Source organism: Heptranchias perlo, chromosome 30 (genome assembly GCF_035084215.1).
Source record: "Heptranchias perlo isolate sHepPer1 chromosome 30, sHepPer1.hap1, whole genome shotgun sequence".
Classification (NCBI taxonomy): Eukaryota; Metazoa; Chordata; class Chondrichthyes; order Hexanchiformes; family Hexanchidae; genus Heptranchias; species Heptranchias perlo.
In genome coordinates, this window is record NC_090354.1 from 34146401 (window position 1) to 34173679 (window position 27279).

At 49.8% G+C, this 27279-nt stretch overlaps 1 protein-coding gene across 1 annotated transcript in view; it reads right to left on the reverse strand.

Annotated features, from left to right (window-relative positions):
- The window catches only part of LOC137300046 (corticotropin-releasing factor receptor 1-like), a 266363-nt gene that overhangs the window by 96560 nt on the left and 142524 nt on the right, over positions 1–27279 (reverse strand). The window contains exons 4-5 of the mRNA XM_067969147.1: positions 17288–17394; positions 12580–12697 (exon numbers count right to left, since the gene is read on the reverse strand). Of these exons, the coding sequence (XP_067825248.1) occupies positions 12580–12697; positions 17288–17394 (225 nt within the window). The remainder of the gene's footprint in view (positions 1–12579; positions 12698–17287; positions 17395–27279) is intronic.

Sequence of the window (27279 nt, forward strand, 5' to 3'; positions counted from 1 at the left end):
TGACACTCACTGTGTGACACTCTCACTGAGTGACACTCTCACTGTGTAACACGCTCACTGTGTGAAACTCTCACTGTGTGACACTCTCACTGTGTAACACTCTCACTGTGTGACACTCTCACTGTGTGACACTCTCACTGTGTGAAACTCTCACTGTGTGACACTCTCACTGTGTAACACTCTCACTATGTGACACACTCACTGTGTAACACGCTCACTATGTGACACGCTCACTGTGTGAAACTCTCACTGTGTGACACTCTCACTGTGTAACACTCTCACTATGTGACACACTCACTGTGTAACACGCTCACTGTGTGACACGCTCACTGTGTGAAACTCTCACTGTGTGACACTCTCACTGTGTGACACTCACTGTGTAACACTCTAACTGTGTGACACTCTCACTGTGTGACACTCTCGCTGTGTGACTCTCACTGTGTGACACTCTCACTGTGTGACACTCTCGCTGTGTGACACTCTCACTGTGTGACACTCACTGTGTAACACTCTCACTGTGTGACACTCTCGCTGTGTGACATTCTCACTGTGTGACACTCTCACTGTGTGACACTCACTGTGTGACACTCTCACTGTGTGACACTCTCACTGTGTGACACTCACTGTGTGACACTCACTGTGTGACACTCTCGCTGTGTGACACTCTCACTGTGTGACACTCACTGTGTGACACTTTCGCTGTGTGACATTCTCACTGTGTGACACTCTCACTGTGTGACACTCACTGTGTGACACTCTCACTGTGTGGCACGCTCACTGTGTGACACACTCACTGTGTGACACTTTCGCTGTGTGACATTCTCACTGTGTGACACTCTCACTGTGTGACATTCACTGTGTGACACGCTCACTGTGTGTCACACTCACTGTGTGACACTCTCACTGTGTGACACTCACTGTGTGACACTCTCACTGTGTGACACGCTCACTGTGTGACACACTCACTGTGTGACACTTTCGCTGTGTGACATTCTCACTGTGTGACACTCTCACTGTGTGACATTCACTGTGTGACACTCTCACTGTGTGACACTCTCACTGTGTGACACTCACTGTGTGACACTTTCGCTGTGTGACATTCTCACTGTGTGACACTCTCACTGTGTGACATTCACTGTGTGACACTCTCACTGTGTGACACTCTCACTGTGTGACACTCACTGTGTGACTCTTTCGCTGTGTGACATTCTCACTGTGTGACACTCTCACTGTGTGTCACTCACTGTGTAACACATTCACTGTGTGACACTCTCACTGTGTGACACGCTCACTGTGTGACACTCTCACTGTGTAACACTCTCACTGTGTGACACTCTCACTGTGTGACACTCACTGTGTGACACTTTCGCTGTGTGACATTCTCACTGTGTGACACTCTCACTGTGTGACACTCTCACTGTGTGACACACACTGTGTAACACTCTCACTGTGTGACACTCTCACCGTGTGACACTCTCACTGTGTGACACTCACTGTGTAACACTCACTGTGTGACACTCTCGCTGTGTGACACTCTCGCTGTGTGACACTCTCGCTGTGTGACACTCTCGCTGTGTAACACTCTCACTGTGTGACACTCACTGTGTAACACTCTCGCTGTGTGACACTCTCAATGTGTGACACTCTCGCTGTGTGACACTCACTGTGTAACACTCTCACTGTGTAACACTCTCACTGTGTGACACTTTCGCTGTGTGACATTCTCACTGTGTGACACTCTCACTATGTGACACACTCACTGTGTAACACGCTCACTGTGTGACACTCTCAATGTGTGAAACTCACTGTGTGATACTCTCACTGTGTGACACTCTCACTGTGTGACACTCACTGTGTGACACTCTCACTATGTGACACGCTCACTGTGTGACACGCTCACTGTGTGACACGCTCACTGTGTAACACTCTCACTGTGTGACACTCACTGTGTGACACGCTCACTGTGTGAAACTCACTGTGTGATACTCTCACTGTGTGACACTCTCACTATGTGACACGCTCACTGTGTGACACTCTCACTGTGTGACACGCTCACTGTGTGACACTCTCACTGTGTGACACGCTCACTGTGTGACACTCTCACTGTGTGACACTCTCACTATGTGACACGCTCACTGTGTGACACTCTCACTGTGTGACACTCACTGTGTGACATTCTCACTGTGTGACACTCTCACTATGTGACACGCTCACTGTGTGACACTCTCACTGTGTGACACGCTCACTGTGTGACACTCTCACTGTGTGACACGCTCACTGTGTGACACTCTCACTATGTGACACGCTCACTGTGTGACACTCTCACTGTGTGACACGCTCACTGTGTGACACTCTCACTATGTGACACGCTCACTGTGTGACACTCTCACTGTGTGACACGCTCACTGTGTGACACTCTCACTATGTGACACGCTCACTGTGTGACACGCTCACTGTGTGACACGCACTGTGTGACACGCTCACTGTGTAACACTCTCACTATGTGAAACTCTCACTGTGTGACACTCTCACTGTGTAACACTCTCACTATATGACACACTCACTGTGTAACACGCTCACTGTGTGACACTGTGTGACACTCTCACTATGTGACACACTCACTGTGTAACACACTCACTGTGTGACACTCTCACTGTGTGACACTCTCACTGTGTGAAACTCTCGCTGTGTGACATTCTCACTGTGTGACACTCTCACTGTGTGACACTCACTGTGTGACACTCTCACTGTGTGACACTCACTGTGTGACACGCTCACTGTGTGACACACTCACTGTGTGACACTTTCGCTGTGTGACATTCTCACTGTGTGACACTCTCACTGTGTGACATTCACTGTGTGACACTCTCACTGTGTGACACTCACTGTGTGACACTTTCGCTGTGTGACATTCTCACTGTGTGACACTCTCACTGTGTAACACTCTCACTGTGTGACACTCTCGCTGTGTGACACTCTCACTGTGTGACACTCACTGTGTGACACTCTCACTGTGTGACATTCACTGTGTGACACGCTCACTGTGTGACACACTCACTGTGTGACACTCTCACTGTGTGACACTCACTGTGTGACACTCTCACTGTGTGACACGCTCACTGTGTGACACTCACTGTGTGACACTTTCGCTGTGTGACATTCTCACTGTGTGACACTCTCACTGTGTGACATTCACTGTGTGACACTCTCACTGTGTGACACTCTCACTGTGTGACACTCACTGTGTGACACTTTCGCTGTGTGACATTCTCACTGTGTGACACTCTCACTGTGTGACATTCAATGTGTGACACTCTCACTGTGTGACACTCTCACTGTGTGACACTCACTGTGTGACTCTTTTGCTGTGTGACATTCTCACTGTGTGACACTCTCACTGTGTGTCACTCACTGTGTAACACATTCACTGTGTGACACTCTCACTGTGTGACATGCTCACTGTGTGACACTCTCACTGTGTAACACTCTCACTGTGTGACACTCTCACTGTGTGACACTCACTGTGTGACACTTTCACTGTGTGACATTCTCACTGTGTGACACTCTCACTGTGTGACACTCTCACTGTGTGACACACACTGTGTAACACTCACTGTGTGACACTCACTGTGTGACACTCTCGCTGTGTGACACTCTCACCGTGTGACACTCACTGTGTGACACTCTCACTGTGTGACACTCTCGCTGTGTGACACTCTCACTGTGTGACACTCTCACTGTGTGAAACTCTCGCTGTGTGACATTCTCACTGTGTGACACTCTCACTGTGTGACACTCACTGTGTGACACTCTCACTGTGTGACACTCTCACTGTGTGACACTCACTGTGTGACACGCTCACTGTTTGACACACTCACTGTGTGACACTTTCGCTGTGTGACATTCTCACTGTGTGACACTCTCACTGTGTGACATTCACTGTGTGACACTCTCACTGTGTGACACTCACTGTGTGACACTTTCGCTGTGTGACATTCTCACTGTGTGACACTCTCACTGTGTAATACTCTCACTGTGTGACACTCTCGCTGTGTGACACTCTCACTGTGTGACACTCTCACTGTGTGACACTCACTGTGTGACACTCTCACTGTGTGACATTCACTGTGTGACACGCTCACTGTGTGACACACTCACTGTGTGACACGCTCACTGTGTGACACACTCACTGTGTGACACTCACTGTGTGACACTCTCACTGTGTGACACGCTCACTGTGTGACACACTCACTGTGTGACACTTTCGCTGTGTGACATTCTCACTGTGTGACACTCTCACTGTGTGACATTCACTGTGTGACACTCTCACTGTGTGACACTCACTGTGTGACACTTTCGCTGTGTGACATTCTCACTGTGTGACACTCTCACTGTGTAATACTCTCACTGTGTGACACTCTCGCTGTGTGACACTCTCACTGTGTGACACTCTCACTGTGTGACACTCACTGTGTGACACTTTCGCTGTGTGACATTCTCACTGTGTGACACTCTCACTGTGTGACACTCTCACTGTGTGACATTCACTGTGTGACACTCTCACTGTGTGACACTCTCACTGTGTGACACTCACTGTGTGACTCTTTTGCTGTGTGACATTCTCACTGTGTGACACTCTCACTGTGTGTCACTCACTGTGTGACACTCTCACTGTGTGACACTCATTGTGTGACACTTTCGCTGTGTGACATTCTCACTGTGTGACACTCTCACTGTGTGACACTCTCACTGTGTGACACACACTGTGTAACACTCTCACTGTGTGACACTCTCACCGTGTGACACTCTCACTGTGTGACACTCACTGTGTAACACTCACTGTGTGACACTCTCGCTGTGTGACACTCTCACTGTGTGACACTCTCGCTGTGTGACACTCTCACTGTGTGACACTCTCACTGTGTAACACTCTCACTGTGTGACACTCACTGTGTAACACTCTCGCTGTGTGACACTCTCAATGTGTGACACTCTCGCTGTGTGACACTCACTGTGTAACACTCTCACTGTGTAACACTCTCACTGTGTGACACTTTCGCTGTGTGACATTCTCACTGTGTGACACTCTCACTATGTGACACACTCACTGTGTAACACGCTCACTGTGTGACACTCTCACTGTGTGACACGCTCACTGTGTGATACACTCACTGTGTGACACACTCACTGTGTGATACACTCAATTGTGTGATACTCTCACTATTTTATACTCAATGTGTGACACTCTCACAATGTGATACTCTCACTGTGTGACACTCACCATGTGACACGCTCACTGTGTGACACTCTCACTGTGTAACACTCTCACTGTGTGACACTCTCACTGTGTGACACTCATTGTGTGACACTTTCGCTGTGTGACATTCTCACTGTGTGACACTCTCACTGTGTGACACTCTCACTGTGTGACATTCACTGTGTGACACTCTCACTGTGTGACACTCTCACTGTGTGACACTCACTGTGTGACTCTTTTGCTGTGTGACATTCTCACTGTGTGACACTCTCACTGTGTGTCACTCACTGTGTAACACATTCACTGTGTGACACTCTCACCGTGTGACACGCTCACTGTGTGACACTCTCACTGTGTAACACTCTCACTGTGTGACACTCTCACTGTGTGACACTCATTGTGTGACACTTTCGCTGTGTGACATTCTCACTGTGTGACACTCTCACTGTGTGACACTCTCACTGTGTGACACACACTGTGTAACACTCTCACTGTGTGACACTCTCACCGTGTGACACTCTCACTGTGTGACACTCACTGTGTAACACTCACTGTGTGACACTCTCGCTGTGTGACACTCTCACTGTGTGACACTCTCGCTGTGTGACACTCTCACTGTGTGACACTCTCACTGTGTAACACTCTCACTGTGTGACACTCACTGTGTAACACTCTCGCTGTGTGACACTCTCACTGTGTGACACTCACTGTGTGACACTCTCACTGTGTGACACGCTCACTGTGTGACACACTCACTGTGTGACACTTTCGCTGTGTGACATTCTCACTGTGTGACACTCTCACTGTGTGACATTCACTGTGTGACACTCTCACTGTGTGACACTCACTGTGTGACACTTTCGCTGTGTGACATTCTCACTGTGTGACACTCTCACTGTGTAACACTCTCACTGTGTGACACTCTCGCTGTGTGACACTCTCACTGTGTGACACTCACTGTGTGACACTCTCACTGTGTGACATTCTCACTGTGTGACACTCTCACTGTGTGACATTCACTGTGTGACACTCTCACTGTGTGACACTCTCACTGTGTGACACTCACTGTGTGACACTTTCGCTGTGTGACATTCTCACTGTGTGACACTCACTGTGTGACACTCTCGCTGTGTGACACTCTCACTGTGTGACACTCACTGTGTGACACTCTCACTGTGTGACATTCTCACTGTGTGACACTCTCACTGTGTGACATTCACTGTGTGACACTCTCACTGTGTGACACTCTCACTGTGTGACACTCACTGTGTGACACTCTCGCTGTGTGACACTCTCACTGTGTGACACTCACTGTGTGACACTTTCGCTGTGTGACATTCTCACTGTGTGACACTCTCACTGTGTGACATTCACTGTGTGACACTCTCACTGTGTGACACTCTCACTGTGTGACACTCACTGTGTGACACTTTCGCTGTGTGACATTCTCACTGTGTGACACTCTCACTGTGTGACATTCAATGTGTGACACTCTCACTGTGTGACACTCTCACTGTGTGACACTCACTGTGTGACTCTTTTGCTGTGTGACATTCTCACTGTGTGACACTCTCACTGTGTGTCACTCACTGTGTAACACATTCACTGTGTGACACTCTCACTGTGTGACATGCTCACTGTGTGACACTCTCACTGTGTAACACTCTCACTGTGTGACACTCTCACTGTGTGACACTCACTGTGTGACACTTTCACTGTGTGACATTCTCACTGTGTGACACTCTCACTGTGTGACACTCTCACTGTGTGACACACACTGTGTAACACTCACTGTGTGACACTCACTGTGTGACACTCTCGCTGTGTGACACTCTCACCGTGTGACACTCACTGTGTGACACTCTCACTGTGTGACACTCTCGCTGTGTGACACTCTCACTGTGTGACACTCTCACTGTGTGAAACTCTCGCTGTGTGACATTCTCACTGTGTGACACTCTCACTGTGTGACACTCACTGTGTGACACTCTCACTGTGTGACACTCTCACTGTGTGACACTCACTGTGTGACACGCTCACTGTTTGACACACTCACTGTGTGACACTTTCGCTGTGTGACATTCTCACTGTGTGACACTCTCACTGTGTGACATTCACTGTGTGACACTCTCACTGTGTGACACTCACTGTGTGACACTTTCGCTGTGTGACATTCTCACTGTGTGACACTCTCACTGTGTAATACTCTCACTGTGTGACACTCTCGCTGTGTGACACTCTCACTGTGTGACACTCTCACTGTGTGACACTCACTGTGTGACACTCTCACTGTGTGACATTCACTGTGTGACACGCTCACTGTGTGACACACTCACTGTGTGACACGCTCACTGTGTGACACACTCACTGTGTGACACTCACTGTGTGACACTCTCACTGTGTGACACGCTCACTGTGTGACACACTCACTGTGTGACACTTTCGCTGTGTGACATTCTCACTGTGTGACACTCTCACTGTGTGACATTCACTGTGTGACACTCTCACTGTGTGACACTCACTGTGTGACACTTTCGCTGTGTGACATTCTCACTGTGTGACACTCTCACTGTGTAATACTCTCACTGTGTGACACTCTCGCTGTGTGACACTCTCACTGTGTGACACTCTCACTGTGTGACACTCACTGTGTGACACTTTCGCTGTGTGACATTCTCACTGTGTGACACTCTCACTGTGTGACACTCTCACTGTGTGACATTCACTGTGTGACACTCTCACTGTGTGACACTCTCACTGTGTGACACTCACTGTGTGACTCTTTTGCTGTGTGACATTCTCACTGTGTGACACTCTCACTGTGTGTCACTCACTGTGTAACACATTCACTGTGTGACACTCTCACCGTGTGACACGCTCACTGTGTGACACTCTCACTGTGTAACACTCTCACTGTGTGACACTCTCACTGTGTGACACTCATTGTGTGACACTTTCGCTGTGTGACATTCTCACTGTGTGACACTCTCACTGTGTGACACTCTCACTGTGTGACACACACTGTGTAACACTCTCACTGTGTGACACTCTCACCGTGTGACACTCTCACTGTGTGACACTCACTGTGTAACACTCACTGTGTGACACTCTCGCTGTGTGACACTCTCACTGTGTGACACTCTCGCTGTGTGACACTCTCACTGTGTGACACTCTCACTGTGTAACACTCTCACTGTGTGACACTCACTGTGTAACACTCTCGCTGTGTGACACTCTCAATGTGTGACACTCTCGCTGTGTGACACTCACTGTGTAACACTCTCACTGTGTAACACTCTCACTGTGTGACACTTTCGCTGAGTGACATTCTCACTGTGTGACACTCTCACTATGTGACACACTCACTGTGTAACACGCTCACTGTGTGACACTCTCACTGTGTGACACGCTCACTGTGTGATACACTCACTGTGTGACACACTCACTGTGTGATACACTCAATTGTGTGATACTCTCACTATTTTATACTCAATGTGTGACACTCTCACAATGTGATACTCTCACTGTGTGACACTCACCATGTGACACGCTCACTGTGTGACACGCTCACTGTGTGATACACTCACTGTGTGATATTCACAATGTGTGGCACTCTGACTGTGTGATACTCTCGCTGTGTGATACACTCACTGTCTGATACTCTCACTGTCTGATACTCTCACTGTCTGATACTCTCACTGTGTGACACTCACTGTGTAACACATTCACTGTGTGACACTCTCACTGTGTGACACGCTCACTGTGTGACACTCTCACTGTGTAACACTCTCACTGTGTGACACTCTCACTGTGTGACACTCACTGTGTGACACTTTCGCTGTGTGACATTCTCACTGTGTGACACTCTCACTGTGTGACACTCACTGTGTAACACTCTCACTGTGTGACACTCTCACTGTGTGACACGCTCACTGTGTAACACTCTCACTGTGTGACACTCACTGTGTAACACTCTCACTGTGTGACACTCTCGCTGTGTGACACTCTCACTGTGTGACACTCTCGCTGTGTGACACTCTCGCTGTGTGACACTCTCACTGTGTGACACTCTCGCTGTGTGACACTCACTGTGTAACACTCTCACTGTGTAACACTCTCACTGTGTGACACTTTCGCTGTGTGACATTCTCACTGTGTGACACTCTCACTGTGTGACACTTTCGCTGTGTGACATTCTCACTGTGTGACACTCACTGTGTAACACTCTCACTGTGTGACACTCTCACTGTGTAACACTCTCACTGTGTGACACTTTCGCTGTGTGACATTCTCACTGTGTAACACTCTCACTGTGTGACACTTTCGCTGTGTGACATTCTCACTGTGTGACACTCTGTGTGATACACTCACTGTGTGACATTCTCACTGTGTAACACTCTCACTGTGTGACACTCTCACTGTGTGACACTCTCACTGTGTGACATTCTCACTGTGTGACACTCTGTGTGATACACTCACTGTGTGACACTCTCACTGTGTGACACTCACTGTGTAACACTCTCACTGTGTGACACTCTCACTGTGTGACACTCTCACTGTGTGACACTCACTGTGTGACACTTTCGCTGTGTGAAATTCTCACTGTGTGACACTCTCGCTGTGTGACACTCTCGCTGTGTGACACTCTCGCTGTGTGACATTCTCACTGTGTAACACACTCACTGTGTGACACTCTCGCTGTGTGACACTCTCGCTGTGTGACACTCTCACTGTGTGACACTCTGTGTGATACACTCACTGTGTGACACACTCACTGTGTGATACACTCAATTGTGTGATACTCTCACTATTTTATACTCAATGTGTGACACTCTCACAATGTGATACTCTCACTGTGTGACACTCACCATGTGACACGCTCACTGTGTGACACGCTCACTGTGTGATACACTCACTGTGTGATATTCACAATGTGTGGCACTCTGACTGTGTGATACTCTCGCTGTGTGATACGCTCACTGTGTGATACTCACTGTGTGACACACTCACTGTGATACACTCACTGTGTGATATTCACAATGTGTGACACTCTCACTGTGTGACACTCTCACTTTCTGATACTCTCACTGTCTGACACTCTCACTGTCTGACACTCTCACTGTGTGACACTCTCACTGTGTGACACTCTCACTGTCTGATACTCTCACTGTGTGATACTCTCACTGTGTGATACTCTCACTGTGTGACACTCTCACTGTGTGATACTCTCACTGTGTGACACTCTCACTGTGTGACACTCTCACTGTGTGACACTCTCACTGTCTGATACTCTCACTGTGTGATACTCTCACTGTCTGATACTCTCACTGTCTGATACTCTCACTGTCTGATACTCTCACTGTCTGATACTCTCACTGTGTGATACTCTCACTGTCTGATACTCTCACTGTCTGATACTCTCACTGTCTGTCACTCTCACAGGAGCCTAGGGTGTGAGGCCATGTTTCATGCCTGAGACTGTTCTAAATGGGCCTGTTTAACAGCCCCAACCTTATGGTTAGTTCTCCCTTCGATGGAAGGCCAGTAGTGGACAGACATGCATTGGTTGTTTGTTCAGTGAATACCCTCCAGTCCCTGAGAGTTTGCAATGTATTATAGTGGGCGGGGTTTATTATTCCCAGTGTCCTGGTTTTGGTTGAGTGATGTGGATTGGTCGAGTTCCTGAGCTGGACAACAACACCTTGCATTCATATAGTGCCTTCACCATCCCAAGGACATGCACTTTGGCCCCCAGATTCTCATGGAGACTCCTGGGTCAGAAACCCTGGATAAATTGAGCCGTAAAGTGTCTGTTACACATTGAGAGCTGGAAATCTTCATCACCAGGTCAAGGGTAGGTGCTGAGTACAGAATGTGAGGTGGGGGAGAGTCAGAGGGTGTGAGACCGCAGCCCCTCGGGCACTGGTCCAGAATCAGTGGGGGGGGAGGGGCCGCAGCCCCTCGGGCACTGGTCCAGAATCAGTGGGGGGGGGGCCGCAGCCCCTCGGGCACTGGTCCAGAATCAGCTGAACACTGGGTTCAGGAATGTGGCCTGACCTGCTCTGTCAGTAATTGGGAGTTAATACCTGGCCGAGAAGGGGGCGGGGAACCTGGGAAGGTAACGAAATAACTTGAAAATGGCAGAAAATGTTTTCAACAATGCCCTTTATCCTTCGAAGAACATTGTGAAGGGGAGCAGCAGTCTTCAAACCAGTGTTAAACAGACAGTTATAAAATGGGGTTTCCTCTTGTTCTACCTTTTGAGTGGAAATTCCCTGTTTTGGGAATATTTTGACAATCGACTAAGAACCTGCGACACGGGCTCATCCAGACAGTCCGCCATTGGACAGGAACCGTCCCCATCGCCCACTGACCAAATCTGCACCACTCCTCATCCACATCCTAAAGTACACCCCCACTCCCTCCCCACTCCCTCCCCACTCCCTCCCCGTCCCCACTCCCTCCCCACTCCCTCCCTGACCCCCACTCCCTCCCCACTCCCTCCCCACTCCCTCCCCGTCCCCACTCCCTCCCCACTCCCTCCCCGTCCCCACTCCCTCCCTGACCCCCACTCCCTCCCCACTCCCTCCCCGTCCCCACTCCCTCCCCGTCCCCCACTCCCTCCCCGTCCCCCACTCCCTCCCCGTCCCCCACTCCCTCCCCGTCCCCCACTCCCTCCCCGTCCCCCACTCCCTCCCCGTCCCCCACTCCCTCCCCGTCCCCCACTCCCTCCCAGATCCCCACTCCCTCCCAGACCCCCACTCCCTCCCCGTCCCCCACTCCCTCCGAGTCCCCCACTCCCTCCGAGTCCCCCACTCCCTCCCAGACCCCCACTCCCTCCCCAACCCCACTCCCTCACCAACCCCACTCCCTCCCCGTCCCTCATTCCCTCTCCATCCCCCACTCCCTCCCAGACCCCCACTCCCTCCCAGTCCATCACTCCCTCCCCACCCCCACTCCCTTCCCATCCCCCACTCCCTCCCCGTCCCCCACTCCCTCCCCGTCCCCCACTCCCTCCCCGTCCCCCACTCCCTCCCCATCCCCACTCCCTCCCCGTCCCCCTCTCCCTCCCCACCCCCTCTCCCTCCCTGTCCCCCACTCCCTCCCAGTCCCTCACTCCCTCCCAGTCCCTCACTCCCTCCCAGTCCCTCACTCCCTCCCAGTCCCCCACTCCCTTCTGACCGCCTCACTATCACCCTCCCCCCCATCCTGGGCGTAGCTGCTTCATCAAAATCTACTAACAAAATAACGAGTGTGCCACACTGCCCCACAAGGAGTTATACTGCCGATGTGAGCTTTACACAATGAGCAGCGCCACAAACCTCATTCCTGGCGTGGATCCTGGGATCAATCATCTGCAGCACAAACCAGGTGGTGTTGCGGAGAATGAAGGTGGTGATCAGATTCCAGTGGATGATGTTCCGCAGACACCGGATGCTCCTAATGTGGGAATAAAGGGGACACATTGAGCAGACGTCCTGTTCCATTGGTGAGGCCTTATTTGCCATGTGTTAGACACAATGCATATGCTGCCCATGTGTTCAGGTGCAGTCACCATATGACTCTGTGTACAGGTACAGTCACTCTGACTCTGTGTACAGGTACAGTCACTCTGAGTCTGTGTTCAGGTACAGTCACTCTGACTCTGTGTACAGGTACAGTCACTCTGACTCTGTGCTCAGGTACAGTCACTCTGACTCTGTACAGGTACAGTCACTCTGACTCTGTGTTCAGGTACAGTCACTCTGACTCTGTGCTCAGGTACAGTCACTCTGACTCTGTGCTCAGGTACAGTCACTCTGACTCTGTGTACAGGTACAGTCACTCTGACTCTGTGTACAGGTACAGTCGCTCTGACTCTGTGCTCAGGTACAGTCACTCTGACTCTGTGCTCAGGTACAGTCACTCTGACTCTGTGCTCAGGTACAGTCACTCTGACTCTGTGTTCAGGTACTGTCACTCTGACTCAGTGTACAGGTACAGTCACTCTGACTCTGTGTACAGGTACAGTCACTCTGACTCTGTGCTCAGGTACAGTCACTCTGACTCTGTGTACAGGTACAGTCACTCTGACTCTGTGCTCAGGTACAGTCACTCTGACTCTGTGCTCAGGTACAGTCACTCTGACTCTGTGTTCAGGTACTGTCACTCTGACTCTGTGTACAGGTACAGTCACTCTGACTCTGTGCTCAGGTACAGTCACTCTGACTCTGTGTACAGGTACAGTCACTCTGACTCTGTGCTCAGGTACAGTCACTCTGACTCTGTGTACAGGTACAGTCACTCTGACTCTGTGTTCAGGTACTGTCACTCTGACTCTGTGTACAGGTACAGTCACTCTGACTCTGTGTACAGGTACAGTCACTCTGACTCTGTGCTCAGGTACAGTCACTCTGACTCTGTGTACAGGTACAGTCACTCTGACTCTGTGCTCAGGTACAGTCACTCTGACTCTGTGTACAGGTACAGTCACTCTGACTCTGTGTTCAGGTACAGTCACTCTGACTCTGTGCTCAGGTACAGTCACTCTGACTCTGTGTTCAGGTACTGTCACTCTGACTCAGTGTACAGGTACAGTCACTCTGACTCTGTGCTCAGGTACAGTCACTCTGACTCTGTGCTCAGGTACTGTCACTCTGACTCTGTGTACAGGTACAGTCACTCTGACTCTGTGTTCAGGTGCAGTCACTCTGACTCTGTGTACAGGTACAGTCACTCTGACTCTGTGTACAGGTACAGTCACTCTGACTCTGTGCTCAGGTACAGTCACTCTGACTCTGTGTACAGGTACAGTCACTCTGACTCTGTGCTCAGGTACAGTCACTCTGACTCTGTGTACAGGTACAGTCACTCTGACTCTGTGCTCAGGTACAGTCACTCTGACTCTGTGTTCAGGTACTGTCACTCTGATTCAGTGTACAGGTACAGTCACTCTGACTCTGTGCTCAGGTACAGTCACTCTGATTCTGTGTACAGGTACAGTCACTCTGACTCTGTGCTCAGGTACAGTCACTCTGACTCTGTGCTCAGGTACAGTCACTCTGACTCTGTGCTCAGGTACAGTCACTCTGACTCTGTGCTCAGGTGCAGTCACTCTGACTCTGTGTTGAGGTACTTTCACTCTGACTCTGTGTACAGGTACAGTCACTCTGACTCTGTGTACAGGTACAGTCACTCTGACTCTGTGCTCAGGTACAGTCACTCTGACTCTGTGTACAGGTACAGTCACTCTGACTCTGTGCTCAGGTACAGTCACTCTGACTCTGTGTACAGGTACTGTCACTCTGACTCTGTGCTCAGGTACAGTCACTCTGACTCTGTGTTCAGGTACTGTCACTCTGACTCTGTGCTCAGGTACAGTCACTCTGACTCTGTGTACAGGTACAGTCACTCTGACTCTGTGCTCAGGTACAGTCACTCTGACTCTGTGTTCAGGTACTGTCACTCTGACTCTGTGCTCAGGTACAGTCACTCTGACTCTGTGTACAGGTACAGTCACTCTGACTCTGTGTACAGGTACAGTCACTCTGACTCTGTGCTCAGGTACAGTCACTCTGACTCTGTGCTCAGGTACAGTCACTCTGACTCTGTGTACAGGTACAGTCACTCTGACTCTGTGTTCAATTACAGTGGATTTTGTCCTTGTTAAGGGTTTTTAAAGCACCAATAGGGGAAATTCCAAATTTGCTCAGTGTTTTCTCTATCTTTACACAATTTAAGCTGGCACCAGAGGGACTGACAGACTTTGGGCAGCGAATGGTGTGTATTGCCCATTTGGTGAACTGTACTGTGTTGGTGTTGCATCAAACATCTGTTTGTCTGACATGTTGGAGGAGGAGCAAGAACAAGATAATGCCATCTAGAAAAATCCCCCTCCTTGCTCCCTGTGCCAGGGGGGGCCAACCCTCCCGGATTGTCCTGAAGACTCCAGGAATTAAAGATTCATCTCCCGGATACTGCTGCAAGCAAACCTGGAGAAACATCATCAGGACATAAAATCAATATTAGTGACGGGAAAAACCAGTGTGACTGATGGTCACGGATCATCCCGTCAGGTGTCGGTTTTGAATGGGTGTATTGTGGGGGTGGACATGTTGGGTGACCATTGAGGGAGCCTGGGGGTGGGGCCGTTGGAGGCCGGAGGTCGTGTGAAACAACCTGGATTATCTCTGAACAGAGTTGGCAACACATCCCCCACCTGAGCATTTTAACCACAATTACCCATGGAATATTTTGTCACCTCAGTTTGTTCCTATTGCCCAGAATTTTAATCTGGGATCCTGGCGGAGCAGTGAGAGTGGGTGTGAATCCCAGCCCGCCGTGTGTGGGGGGCCGCGGGATTCTCCCACCCTCCTGCAACGTTCTCAGTGCGTGACGGTGAAAGATTCCCCAGCCCCCAGAGGGTGAGAGGATCTCAGGACACCGGCTTCTGGGGATTTCTTGGCCATGATTGGCTACAAAACATTCATCTCAGAACAAAATATACATTTAAAAAGAAGCCATTGGGGTTTATTTAAAACATTCAGGGTGAGAAAGACTTGCTGCAGAGAAAGGTCAACCTCAGCCTCGGTCTCCATACCCTCCACTCCCTCAGCCCACACTCCACCCTCAGCCCCGGTCTCCATACCCTACACTCCCTCAGCCCACACTCCACCCTCAGCTCTGGTCTCCATACCCTCCACTCCCTCATCCCACACTCCACCCTCAGCTCTGGTCTCCATACCCTCCACTCCCTCATCCCACTCTCTACCCTCAGCCCCGGTCTCCATACCCTCCACTCCCTCATCCCACTCTCTACCCTCAGCCCCGGTCTCCATACCCTCCACTCCCTCATCCCACTCTCTACCCTCAGCCCCGGTCTCCATACCCTCCACTCCCTCATCCCACTCTCGACCCTCAGCTCCGGTCTCCATACCCTCCACTCCCTCAGCCCACACTCCACCCTCCGCTCTGGTCTCCATACCCTACACTCCCTCAGCCCACACTCCACCCTCAGCCCCGGTCTCCATACCCTACACTCCCTCAGCCCACACTCCACCCTCAGCCCCGGTCTCCATACCCTCCACTCCCTCATCCCACACTCCACCCTCCGCTCTGGTCTCCATACCCTCCACTCCCTCATCCCACACTCCACCCTCAGCCCCGGTCTCCATACCCTACACTCCCTCATCCCACTCTCTACCCTCAGCCCCGGTCTCCATACCCTCCACTCCCTCATCCCACTCTCGACCCTCAGCTCCGGTCTCCATACCCTCCACTCCCTCAGCCCACACTCCACCCTCCGCTCTGGTCTCCATACCCTACACTCCCTCAGCCCACACTCCACCCTCAGCCCCGGTCTCCATACCCTACACTCCCTCAGCCCACACTCCACCCTCAGCCCCGGTCTCCATACCCTCCACTCCCTCAGCCCACACTCCACCCTCCGCTCTGGTCTCCATACCCTACACTCCCTCAGCCCACACTCCACCCTCAGCTCTGGTCTCCATACCCTCCACTCCCTCATCCCACACTCCACCCTCAGCCCCGGTCTCCATACCCTACACTCCCTCATCCCACTCTCTACCCTCAGCCCCGGTCTCCATACCCTCCACTCCCTCATCCCACTCTCGACCCTCAGCTCCGGTCTCCATACCCTCCACTCCCTCAGCCCACACTCCACCCTCCGCTCTGGTCTCCATACCCTACACTCCCTCAGCCCACACTCCACCCTCAGCCCCGGTCTCCATACCCTACACTCCCTCAGCCCACACTCCACCCTCAGCCCCGGTCTCCATACCCTCCACTCCCTCAGCCCACACTCCACCCTCCGCTCTGGTCTCCATACCCTACACTCCCTCAGCCCGCACTCTACACTTGTGTAACCACAGTCTGACTCTCCAATTTCCCTCCCCCCTCCACCCCGAGTGGGTTTCACATCTTCCTGGTACACGATAGGCTGGAGGGTCAGGCTGCTGCACTGGGCTGTGTTCACAGTCTCACTCACACGGTGAATAGAAAACAATTCCATCATTCCTCGAATTCTCTTACCTCAAACGCATGAAAATCATGAAGGCAATGATGAGGGCAGCTAAGGAGAGGCAGTGTCCCAGGTAATTGATAATCACTGCCAGCTTATAGTGTACCTGGTGTTTCCTCTGAAAGACAAAGGAAAGTGTCTGAATAACAGAGGCCTGGGGAGAGTTCACCCGACTTACATCCCGTGTTTAGCAAATATTTCCTGCTCAGTGAAGTGAGGGACCTCAGTACTGGGGCCTCTTTCACACATTGTCAATGTAAGGCCTTTGCAAAGGAGTAAAATGTTAATATTTCACAGTGCGAGAGATGTTTTTAAACTAACTGGTGGTGAAGGGAGATTGAAGACTTCCTGTAGAGACCGCTGGTGGTTTAATGACTGAGCTCGCAGCTATTTCCAAGGTTAGGAACCCTGATCTCTTGTCTGAGATGCTTGAGGGAGGGGCTTGGGCTGCCTCACCTCCCCTCTGTTCTGCTCCATTGAGTCTGACAGGTGTGTCCTGGCTGGAATCTATCCTTTGTGGGACTGTCCTGAGATGGCTTGACTGACCACTCACAGACTCAGTTTGAACAGCACCTCCTCTCACCCCTCACCATTCACAGACTCACAAGTTTCCTCCTCACTCGCTCTGCTTCTCTCTCTCTGCCTCTCTTGCTTTCACTCTCACCCCCTCTCTTTCTCTCTGTCTCCCCTTTCTCTCTCCCTCTCTCTTTCTGTCTCTGTTTTTCTCTTTGTATCTCTCTCCCTCTTTCTGTACCACTCCCTCTCTGTCTCTCTTTCTCCTTATTTCTCTCTCCCTTTCTTTCTCTGTCTTTCTATTTCTCTCTTTCTTCACTGTTTTTCTTCTTTCCTGGGAGGAGGTATTGGCGGTTTTAGCAGGCCTAAAAATGGATAAATCCCCAGGCCCGGACGAAATGTATCCCAGGCTACTGTGTGAGGCAAAGGAGGAGATTGCGGGGGCTCTAACACATATATTCAGAACCTCTCTGGCCACAGGGGATGTGCCAGAGGACTGGAGAACCGCTAATGTAGTACCATTATTCAAGAAGGGGAGTAGGGAAAAACCGGGGAACTACAGGCCAGTGAGCCTAACATCAGTGGTAGGAAAATTATTGGAAAAAATTCTGAAGGACAAAATTAGTCTCCACTTGGAGAAGCAAGGATTAATCAGGGATAGTCAACATGGCTTTGTCAAGGGAAGATCATGTCTGACTAATTTGATTGAATTTTTTGAGGGGGTGACTAGGCGTGTGGATGAGGGTAACGCAGTGGATGTGGTATACATGGATTTCAGTAAGGCCTTCGATAAAGTCCCCCACAGGAGACTGGTCAAGAAGGTACGAGCCCATGGAATCCAGGGTGCCTTGGCACTTTGGATACAAAACTGGCTTAGTGGCAGAAGGCAGAGGGTGATGGTCGAAGGTTGTTTTTGTGACTGGAAGCCTGTGGCCAGTGGGGTACCACAGGGATCGGTGCTGGGTCCCTTGCTGTTTGTGGTCTACATTAATGACTTGGATATGAATATAAAAGGTATGATCAGTAAGTTCGCTGATGATACAAAAATTGGTAGGGTGGTAAATAGTGAGGAGGATAGCCTCAGTTTGCAGGACGATATAGATGGGTTGGTCAGATGGGCGGAACAGTGGCAAATGGAATTTAACCCGGAAAAGTGCGAGGTGATGCACTTTGGAGGGACTAACAAGGCAAGGGAATACACAATGAATTGGAGGACCCTCGGCAAGACAGAGGGTCAGAGGGATCTTGGTGTGCAAGTTCACAGATCCCTGAAGGCGGCGGAACAGGTAGATAAGGTGGTAAAGAAGGCATATGGGATACTTGCCTTTATTAGCCGAGGCATAGAATATAAGAGCAAGGAGGTTATGATGGAGCTGTATAAAACACTGGTTAGGCCACAGCTGGAGTACTGTGTGCAGTTCTGGTCGCCACACTACAGGAAGGATGTGATCGCTTTGGAGAGGGTGCAGAGGAGATTCACCAGGATGTTACCAGGGCTGGAGCGCTTCAGCTATGAAGAGAGACTGGGAAGATTGGGTTTGTTTTCCTTGGAGCAGAGGAGGATGAGGGGGGACATGATTGAGGTGTACAAAATTATGAGGGGCACAGATAGGATGGATACTAAGGAGCTTTTTCCCTTCGTTGAGGGTTCTATAACAAGGGGACATAGATTCAAGGTAAAAGGCGGGAGGTTTAGAGGGGATTTGAGAAAGAACTTTTTCACCCAGAGGGTGGTTGGAGTCTGGAACTCACTGCCTGAGAGGGTTGTGGAGGCAGGAACCCTCACAACATTCAAGAAGCATTTGGATGAGCACTTGAAATGCCACAGCATACAAGGCTACGGACCAAATGCTGGAATATGGGATTAGATTAGACAGGGCTTGATGGCTGGCGCGGACACCATGGGCCGAAGGGCCTCTATACGTGCTGTATAACTCTATGACTCTATGACTCTCTCTCTCTCTTTCCCCATCTCTCTCCCCATCTCTTTCTCTCCCTATCGCCATATCTCTCTCCCCATCTCTCTCTTCTAAGAAACATAAGAAATAGGAGCAGGAGTAGGCCATATGGCCCCTTGAGCCTGCTCCGCCATTCAATAAGATCATGGCTGATCGTCAACACTAAACTCCACTTTCCCTCCCAACCCCTATATCCCTTGATTCCCTTAGAGTCCAAAAATCTATCGATCTCAGTCTTAAATATACTCAACAACTCAGCATCCACAGCCCTCTGGGGTAAAGAATTCCAAAGATTCGCAACCCTCTGAGTGAAGAAATTTCTTCTCAGTCCTAAATGGCTGACCCCTTATCCTGAGATTATGCCTCCCAGCTCCGGACTCTCCAGCCAGAGGAAACAGCCTCTCAGCATCTACCCTGTCAAGTCCTCTCATAATCTTTTGTTTCAATGAGATCCCCTCTCATTCTTCTAAACTCCAGAGAGTATAGGCCCATTCTGCTCAATCTCTCCTCATTGGACGACCCTCTCATCCCAGGAATTAATCTCGTGAACCTTCGTTGCACCGCCTCTAAGGCAAGTTTATCCTTCTTTAGATAAGGAGACCAACACTGTATACAGTACTCCAGGTGAGGTCTCATCAAAGCCCTGTGCAATTGTAGCAAGACTTCCTTACTCTTATACTCGAACCCCCTTGCAATAAAGGCTAACATACTATTTGTCTTCCTAATTGCTCTCTCCCCATCTTTCCCTCCCACATCTCTCTCTCTCCCCATCTCGCTCTCTCCATCTCACTCTCTCTCCCTATCTTCCCCCTCCCATCTCTCTCCCAATCTCACTCTCTTTCTCCATCACTCTCTCTCCCCATCTCTCTCTTTCTCTCCCCATCTCTCTCTCTCTCCCCATCTTCCCCTCTCCCATCTCTCTCCCAATCTCACTCTCTTTCTCCATCACCCTCTCCCCCATCTCTCTCTCTCTCCCCATCTCACTCCCCCCATCGCTCTCTCTTTCTCCCCATCTTCCCCTCCCCCATCTCTCTCCCCATCTCGCTCTTTCTCCATCTCTCTATCTCCCCATCTCTCCCATTTCTTCATCTCTCTCTCCCTCTCCCCATCTCTCTCCCATTTCCCCATCTCTCTCTCCCTCTCCCCATCTCTCTCTCCCTCTCCCCATCTCTCTCTCCCATTTCCCCATCTCTCTCTCCCTCTCGCCATCTCTCTCTCCCTCTCCCCATCTCTCTCTCTCTCTCTAAATATAAATTACCAGGCCACATGACAATGTGATAAATTGAGGCTTGATGTGTGGGGTGAGATCAGAAAATGGGAGCCAGAAATTCCTCTTCTGGTCCCCCGAGACAGATCAGGGTGGGTGGAATCTCACTCACCTCATGGATGTTCCCTGACCTCACCCAAAATTCCAGGGTCAGGATAATTAGCATAATGCTGACAAGCGCCTGTGCTATTGGAGCGTTGGCCCCCGGAGGGAGTTTCACCTTTGCTGCAACTTGAGGTTCGGCCTTAGGGTCTCCCAAAATTAGTTCCGATGTCATCATTTCAAATTTGCCAATGGCAATCTATCGCTCTGCAATCGATCACTAATTGATCAATCTGCAATCGATCACTCTGCAATCTATCACTTTGCACATAAGAATGTATGAAATAGGAGCAGGAATGGCCATACGGCCCCTCGAGCCTGCTCCACCATTCAATCAGATCACGGCTGATCTTCAACCTCAACTCCACTTTCCCGCCCGATCCCCATATCCCTCGATTCCCCTAGAATCCAAAAATCTATCAATCTCAGCCTTGAATATATTCAATGACTGAGCATCCACAGGCCTCCGGGGTAGACAATTCCAACGATTCACAAACCTCTTTGTGAAAAAATTCCTCCTCATCTCATTCTTAAATGGCCGACCCCGTATCCTGCGACTATGCCCTCTAGTTCCAGACTCTCTCACCAGGAGAAACAATATGAACATACGAATTAAGAGCAGGAGTAGGCCATTCGGCCCCTCGAGCCTGCTCTGCCATTTGATACGATCATGGCTGATCTGATTGTGACCTCAACCCTACTTTCCCGTCTACCCACTATAACCTTTGACTCCCTTGTTAATCAGGAATCTATCCAACTCAGCCTTAAAAATATTCAGTGACCCTGCCTCCACCTCTCTCTGGGGAAGGGAGTTCCACAGACTCACGACCCTCTGAAAGAAAACATTTCTCCTCATCTCCGTCTCAAATGGGAGACCCCTTATTTTTAAACTGTGGCCCCTAGTTCTAGTCTCTCCCACAAGGGGAAACATCCCCTCAGCATCTACCCCTTCAAGTCCCCTCAGGATCTTATATGTTTCAATAAGATCACCTCTCATTCTTCTGAACTCCAATGTATACAGGCCCAACTTGTCCAACCTTTCCTCATAAGATAACCCCCTTATCCCAGGAATCAGTCGAGTGAACCTTCTCTGAACCGCCTCCAAAGCAATTATATCCTTTCTTAAATACTAACTAACTTAAATACCTGCATACTAACTTTTTGTGATTCATGTACTAGGACACCCAGATCCCTCAGCATCTACCTTGTCAAGCCCCCTCATGTTTCAATGAGATCACCTCTCATTCTTCTAAACTCCAGACAGTATCAGCCCATTCTACTCAATCTCTCCTCACAGGACAACCCTCTCATCCCAGGAATCAATCTCGTGAACCTTCGTTGCACCGCCTCTAAGGCAAGTAAGATAAGGAGACCAACACTGTACACAGTACTCGAGGTGAGGTCTCACCAAAGCCCTGTACAATTGTAGTAAGACTTCATTACTCTTGTACTCCATTCCCCTTGCAATAAAGGCCAACATTCCATTTGCCTTCCCAATTGCTTGCTGTACCTGCATACTAACCTTTTGTGTTTCTTGTACAAGGACACCCAAGTCTTTCTGAACATCAACATTTAATAGTTTCTCACCATTTAAAAAATATTCTGTTTTTCTATTCTTCCTACCAAAGTGAATAACCTCACTTTTCCCCACATTATACTCCATCTGCCACCTTCTTGCCCACTCACTTAACCTGTCTATATCCCTTTGCAGACTCTGTGTCCTCCTCACAGCTTACTTTCCCACCTAGCTTTGTATCATCAGCAAACTTGGATACATTACACTCGGTCCCTTCATCCAAGTCATTAATATAGATTGTAAATAGCTGAGGCCCAAGCACTGATCCTTGCGGCACCCCACTAGTTACAGCCTGCCAACCTGAAAATGACCCGTTTATCCCTACTCTCTGTTTTGTGTCCTTTAACCAATCCTCTATCCATGCTAATATATTACCCCCAATCCCATGAGCCCTTATCCTGTGTAACAACCTTTTATGTGGCACTTTATCAAATGCCTTTTGAAAATCCAAACATACGACATCCACTGGTTCCCCTTTATCTACCCTGCTAGTTACATCCTCAAAAAACTCCAGTAAATTTGTCAAACACAATTTCCCTTTCATAATACCATGTTGACTCTGCCTAATCATATTATGATTTTCTAAGTGCCCTGTTACCACTTCCTTAATAATGGATTCCAGCATTTTCCCGATGACTGATGTCAGACCAACCGGCCTGTCGTTCCCTGTTTTCTCTCTCCCTCCTTCTTGAATAGCGGGGTTACATTTGCTGCCTTCCAATCCACAGGGACCATTCTGGTATCTAGGGAATTCTGGAAGATCAAAACCAATGCATCCACTATCTCTGCAGTCACCTCTTTTAAAACCCTCGGATGTAGGCCATCAGGTCCAGGGGATTTGTTGGCTTTTAGTCCCATTAATTTCTCCAGTACTTTTTGTTTTCTAATCTTAATTACTTTAAGTCCCTCACTCTCATTAGACCCTTGACTCCCCACTATTTTTTTGTGTCTTCTACTGTGAGGACAGATACAAAATATTTGTTTAATGCATCTGCCATTTCCTGATTCCCCATTATAATTTCTCCTGTCTCAGCCTCTCAGGGACCAACGTTTACTTTTGCTACTCTCTTCCTTTTTACATACTTGAAGAAGCTTTTACAATCTGTTTTTATATTTCTTGCTAGTTTACTTTCATATTCTATTTTCTCCCTTTTGATCAATTTTTTGGTCGTCCTTTGCTGGTTTCTAAAACTCTCCCAATCCTCAGGCTTATTCCTCTTCTTGGCAACATTATAAGCCTCTTTTGATCTAATACTATCCTTAACTTCTTTAGTTAGCCACAGGTGGATCACTTTTCCCGTGGAGTTTTTATTTCTCAATGGAATGTATATTTGTTGAGAATATTGAAATATTTCTTTAAATGTTTGTCATTGCTTTTCAACCATCGCACCCTTTAATTTAATTTCCCAATCTACCTTCGCTGACTCGCCCCTCATACCTACATAATTGGCTTTATTTAAGTTTAAGATTCTAGTTTCAGACTCAAGTACGTCACTCTCAAACTCAATGTGAAATTCTATCATATTATGATCACTCATCCCCAGAGGATCCTTTACTGTGAGATTACTAATTAATCCTGTCTCATTACACAATACAAGATCTAAAATAACCTGTTCCCTGTTTGGTTCCATGATGCATTGCTCCAGGAAACCATCTCGAATACATTTCATGAACTCCTCGTTCAAACTACTTTTGCCAATTTGATTTGTCCAGTCTCTATGAAGATTAAAGTCCCCAATGATTACTGCATTACCATTGTTACAAGTTCTTATTATTTTATGATTAATACTCTGTCCAATGGTATAGCTACTATTCGGGGGCCTATAAATTACTCCCACCAGTGTTTTCTGCCCCTTGTTATTTCTTATCTCCACCCAGACTGATTCTACTCCCTGATTCTCTGGGCCAAGATCCTTTCTCACCACTGTCCTCATCTCATCCTTTATTATTAGGGCTACACCCCCCCGCCCTTTCCATTCTGCCTGTCTTTTCTAAAAGACATGTACCCTGGAATATTTAGTTCCCAACATTGGTCATTTTGCAACCATGGCCCCGATATTACCAGGGAGGTGGGTTGCTGGTGGGGAGTGGGGAGTGGAGGAGGGGGTGATTGGGCGTGTAGAAAAATCCCAGTAAAATCCGTCCATTCCCCACATGATCGCGGGTAAATTGGAGCCACTTAACATGGCTTCCGGGTTTCCCGTCGGAAACCTGCGCAGCGTCGGACTGCGCACCCGCATCACAGGCTGACAGCTGGAGGAGCCCGATTTAAAGGGGCAGTCCTCCAATGCTGCTCCTGGAGAAAACACCCAAAATTACACAATGGAACAGACCAGGGAAAAGGCTGCTCCCAGTTTAACGATGCCTCACTCCAAGACCTACTGGATGGGGTGAGGAGGAGGGATATTTTCTACCCAGCGGACAGGAGGAAGTGGCCTGTCTCTGCCACCAAGAAAGCCTGGCTCGAGGTGGCAGAGGAGGTCACCAACAGCAGCAACGTCTCCCACACATGGATCGAGTGCAGGAAGCGCTTCAATGACCTAACTAGGTCAGTCAAAGTGAGTACACTTACTCATTCTCCTACACTCCGTCTTCCATATCACCGCCCCCACCCCACAACTCCTTCGGCACTGCCAACACTACTCTATCACATCACTCCTCACACCCATTCAAACCTCATCCGCAACTTAACTGCACTTACTCACCTCCCCAGTACTCATCCCACCACTACCACTCAACCCAATCTTCATACAATGTCATGGCTCTGTCTCATACTCACCCTCTGATGCATCTCTTTCACGGTCAGCCTCACTCAAACCAATGCATTCAGCGGTTGGCCACGTCGCCAACCCTCACACACACCTCTCTACTTTCTCTCCTTATAGGAGGAGAGAGCCCAGAATGCACGGGAGAGGGCGAAGACCGGAGGGGGGCCGCAACATCAGGTCGTCCTCACGGACGCGGAGCAGGAGGCTCTTGAACCGAGCCGCACCCTCGAGTGCTTGTTCATCGGGGATGCCGAGACTGCCACCCAAACGGCTGGTGACAGAACTTTAACATTCAGCACTCACAATAGCAAATGATGTTAACATGCCTTGTCATCTTCAGCACCTCAACATCTGTCATCATGCTTAATACTGCCTTCCGTTCTCTTACAGGGCCTTCAGCGACCGCTGTGATGGTGGAGGGCAATTCCTCAGAGGATCTGCCAGCCTCTGAGGGGGCACCGTCACATCTGAGCGAGTCATCCACCAGCGCAGATACACACACCTCGGTGGGTCCCCATCCTCACTTAGTTGGGGTCGCACAAGGTGAGTCACCACACACGTGAGCACGAGCAGACACTGGTGGCAGGGGTAGTTGTGGAAAGTCCGTGTCGGTGGGAGCACTCTTCTCCAGGCTCTGCTCAGCTAGACAGAGATGCTGAACCCTGGGGGCCATCCTTTAAAAGGAGAATGATCGAGGGGCAGCAGCACATTTGCGAGGTGCTGGAACATGTGCCACGCGCACTCTCCACAATCGCGCAGAGGACGGAGGAGTCCAACTCCTGCATGAGTGGAATGGTGGCACAGGTACAGGAGGGAATCTCAGATACTGTCACAGGGACGAGAGGGCATCTCTGAGGTAGTGTCACAGGGACGTGAGCAAAAGTCTGAGATAGTGTCGTGGGTAAGTGTGAGAATGTCTGCGATGGAGGGAAGGCGAGCCTCCATCGAGCTTCAAGCACGGCTCACCAATGAGGCCATTCAGGTCCTGACAATGGCCCTTCGGACTCAGGGTGAGCAACTTTCTGCCCCCTTAAACAGGCAGGCAGATACACTAGCACTGGCCTTACAAGGCTTCGCACATGTCCTCCAAACTGTTGTCCAGCAGGGTGGTAGGAGTGATGTGGGCCTGGCCCAGGGGAGGGATGATGGTGAAAGGGGACATGGAAGTGGGGACGCCACTCAAAGCGCTCCCACGTCTCACCCGTTGCCCCCCTCTTAACCAGTACCCACAATGCTGCCTCCTCTCCAGGTGGCCGAGTCTGACCCTGCACAGGTGCAGGTGGAGCAGTCTTTGGAGGGGCCCTCACAGGCACCGAAACCCAGAGGGCGTCGGCCCAAAGCATCTAATCGGTCAGGGCATGAACAAGAGCAACCTGCCACTACCTCTGCTGCAGACACAGGGGATGCACCATGTAGGAGTAGTCGGAAGTGAAAGGCGAAGGTTTTGTGAGCACGAAGGGGATGCACAAGGGTGTCTGACGGTTGGTCATGTTTTTTATTTATATTTGATTTTTGTTAATCGCACATTAAATATTATTATTGTCACCACTACTGCCACGTCTTGCCCATTCTTGACTGGCTTGTGTAATAAGGCCCTTTCATGAGGTTCACCATGAACACCCACACTTGATGCCACCCATTGGGTCACCCTACAGTGGGTGTATGTGTAGTTACAGGACTGTTTTGTGCAGGGAGTGGGGGAGGGGTCTGGTGCGGCCGCTCCTCTGTCCAGGTGGTGAGGACTGGACTCTTCACACTGTCTGATGTTAGGAGAACCGTTCACATATCAGTGACTCCCTGGCCTCATGGGCAGCCAGGT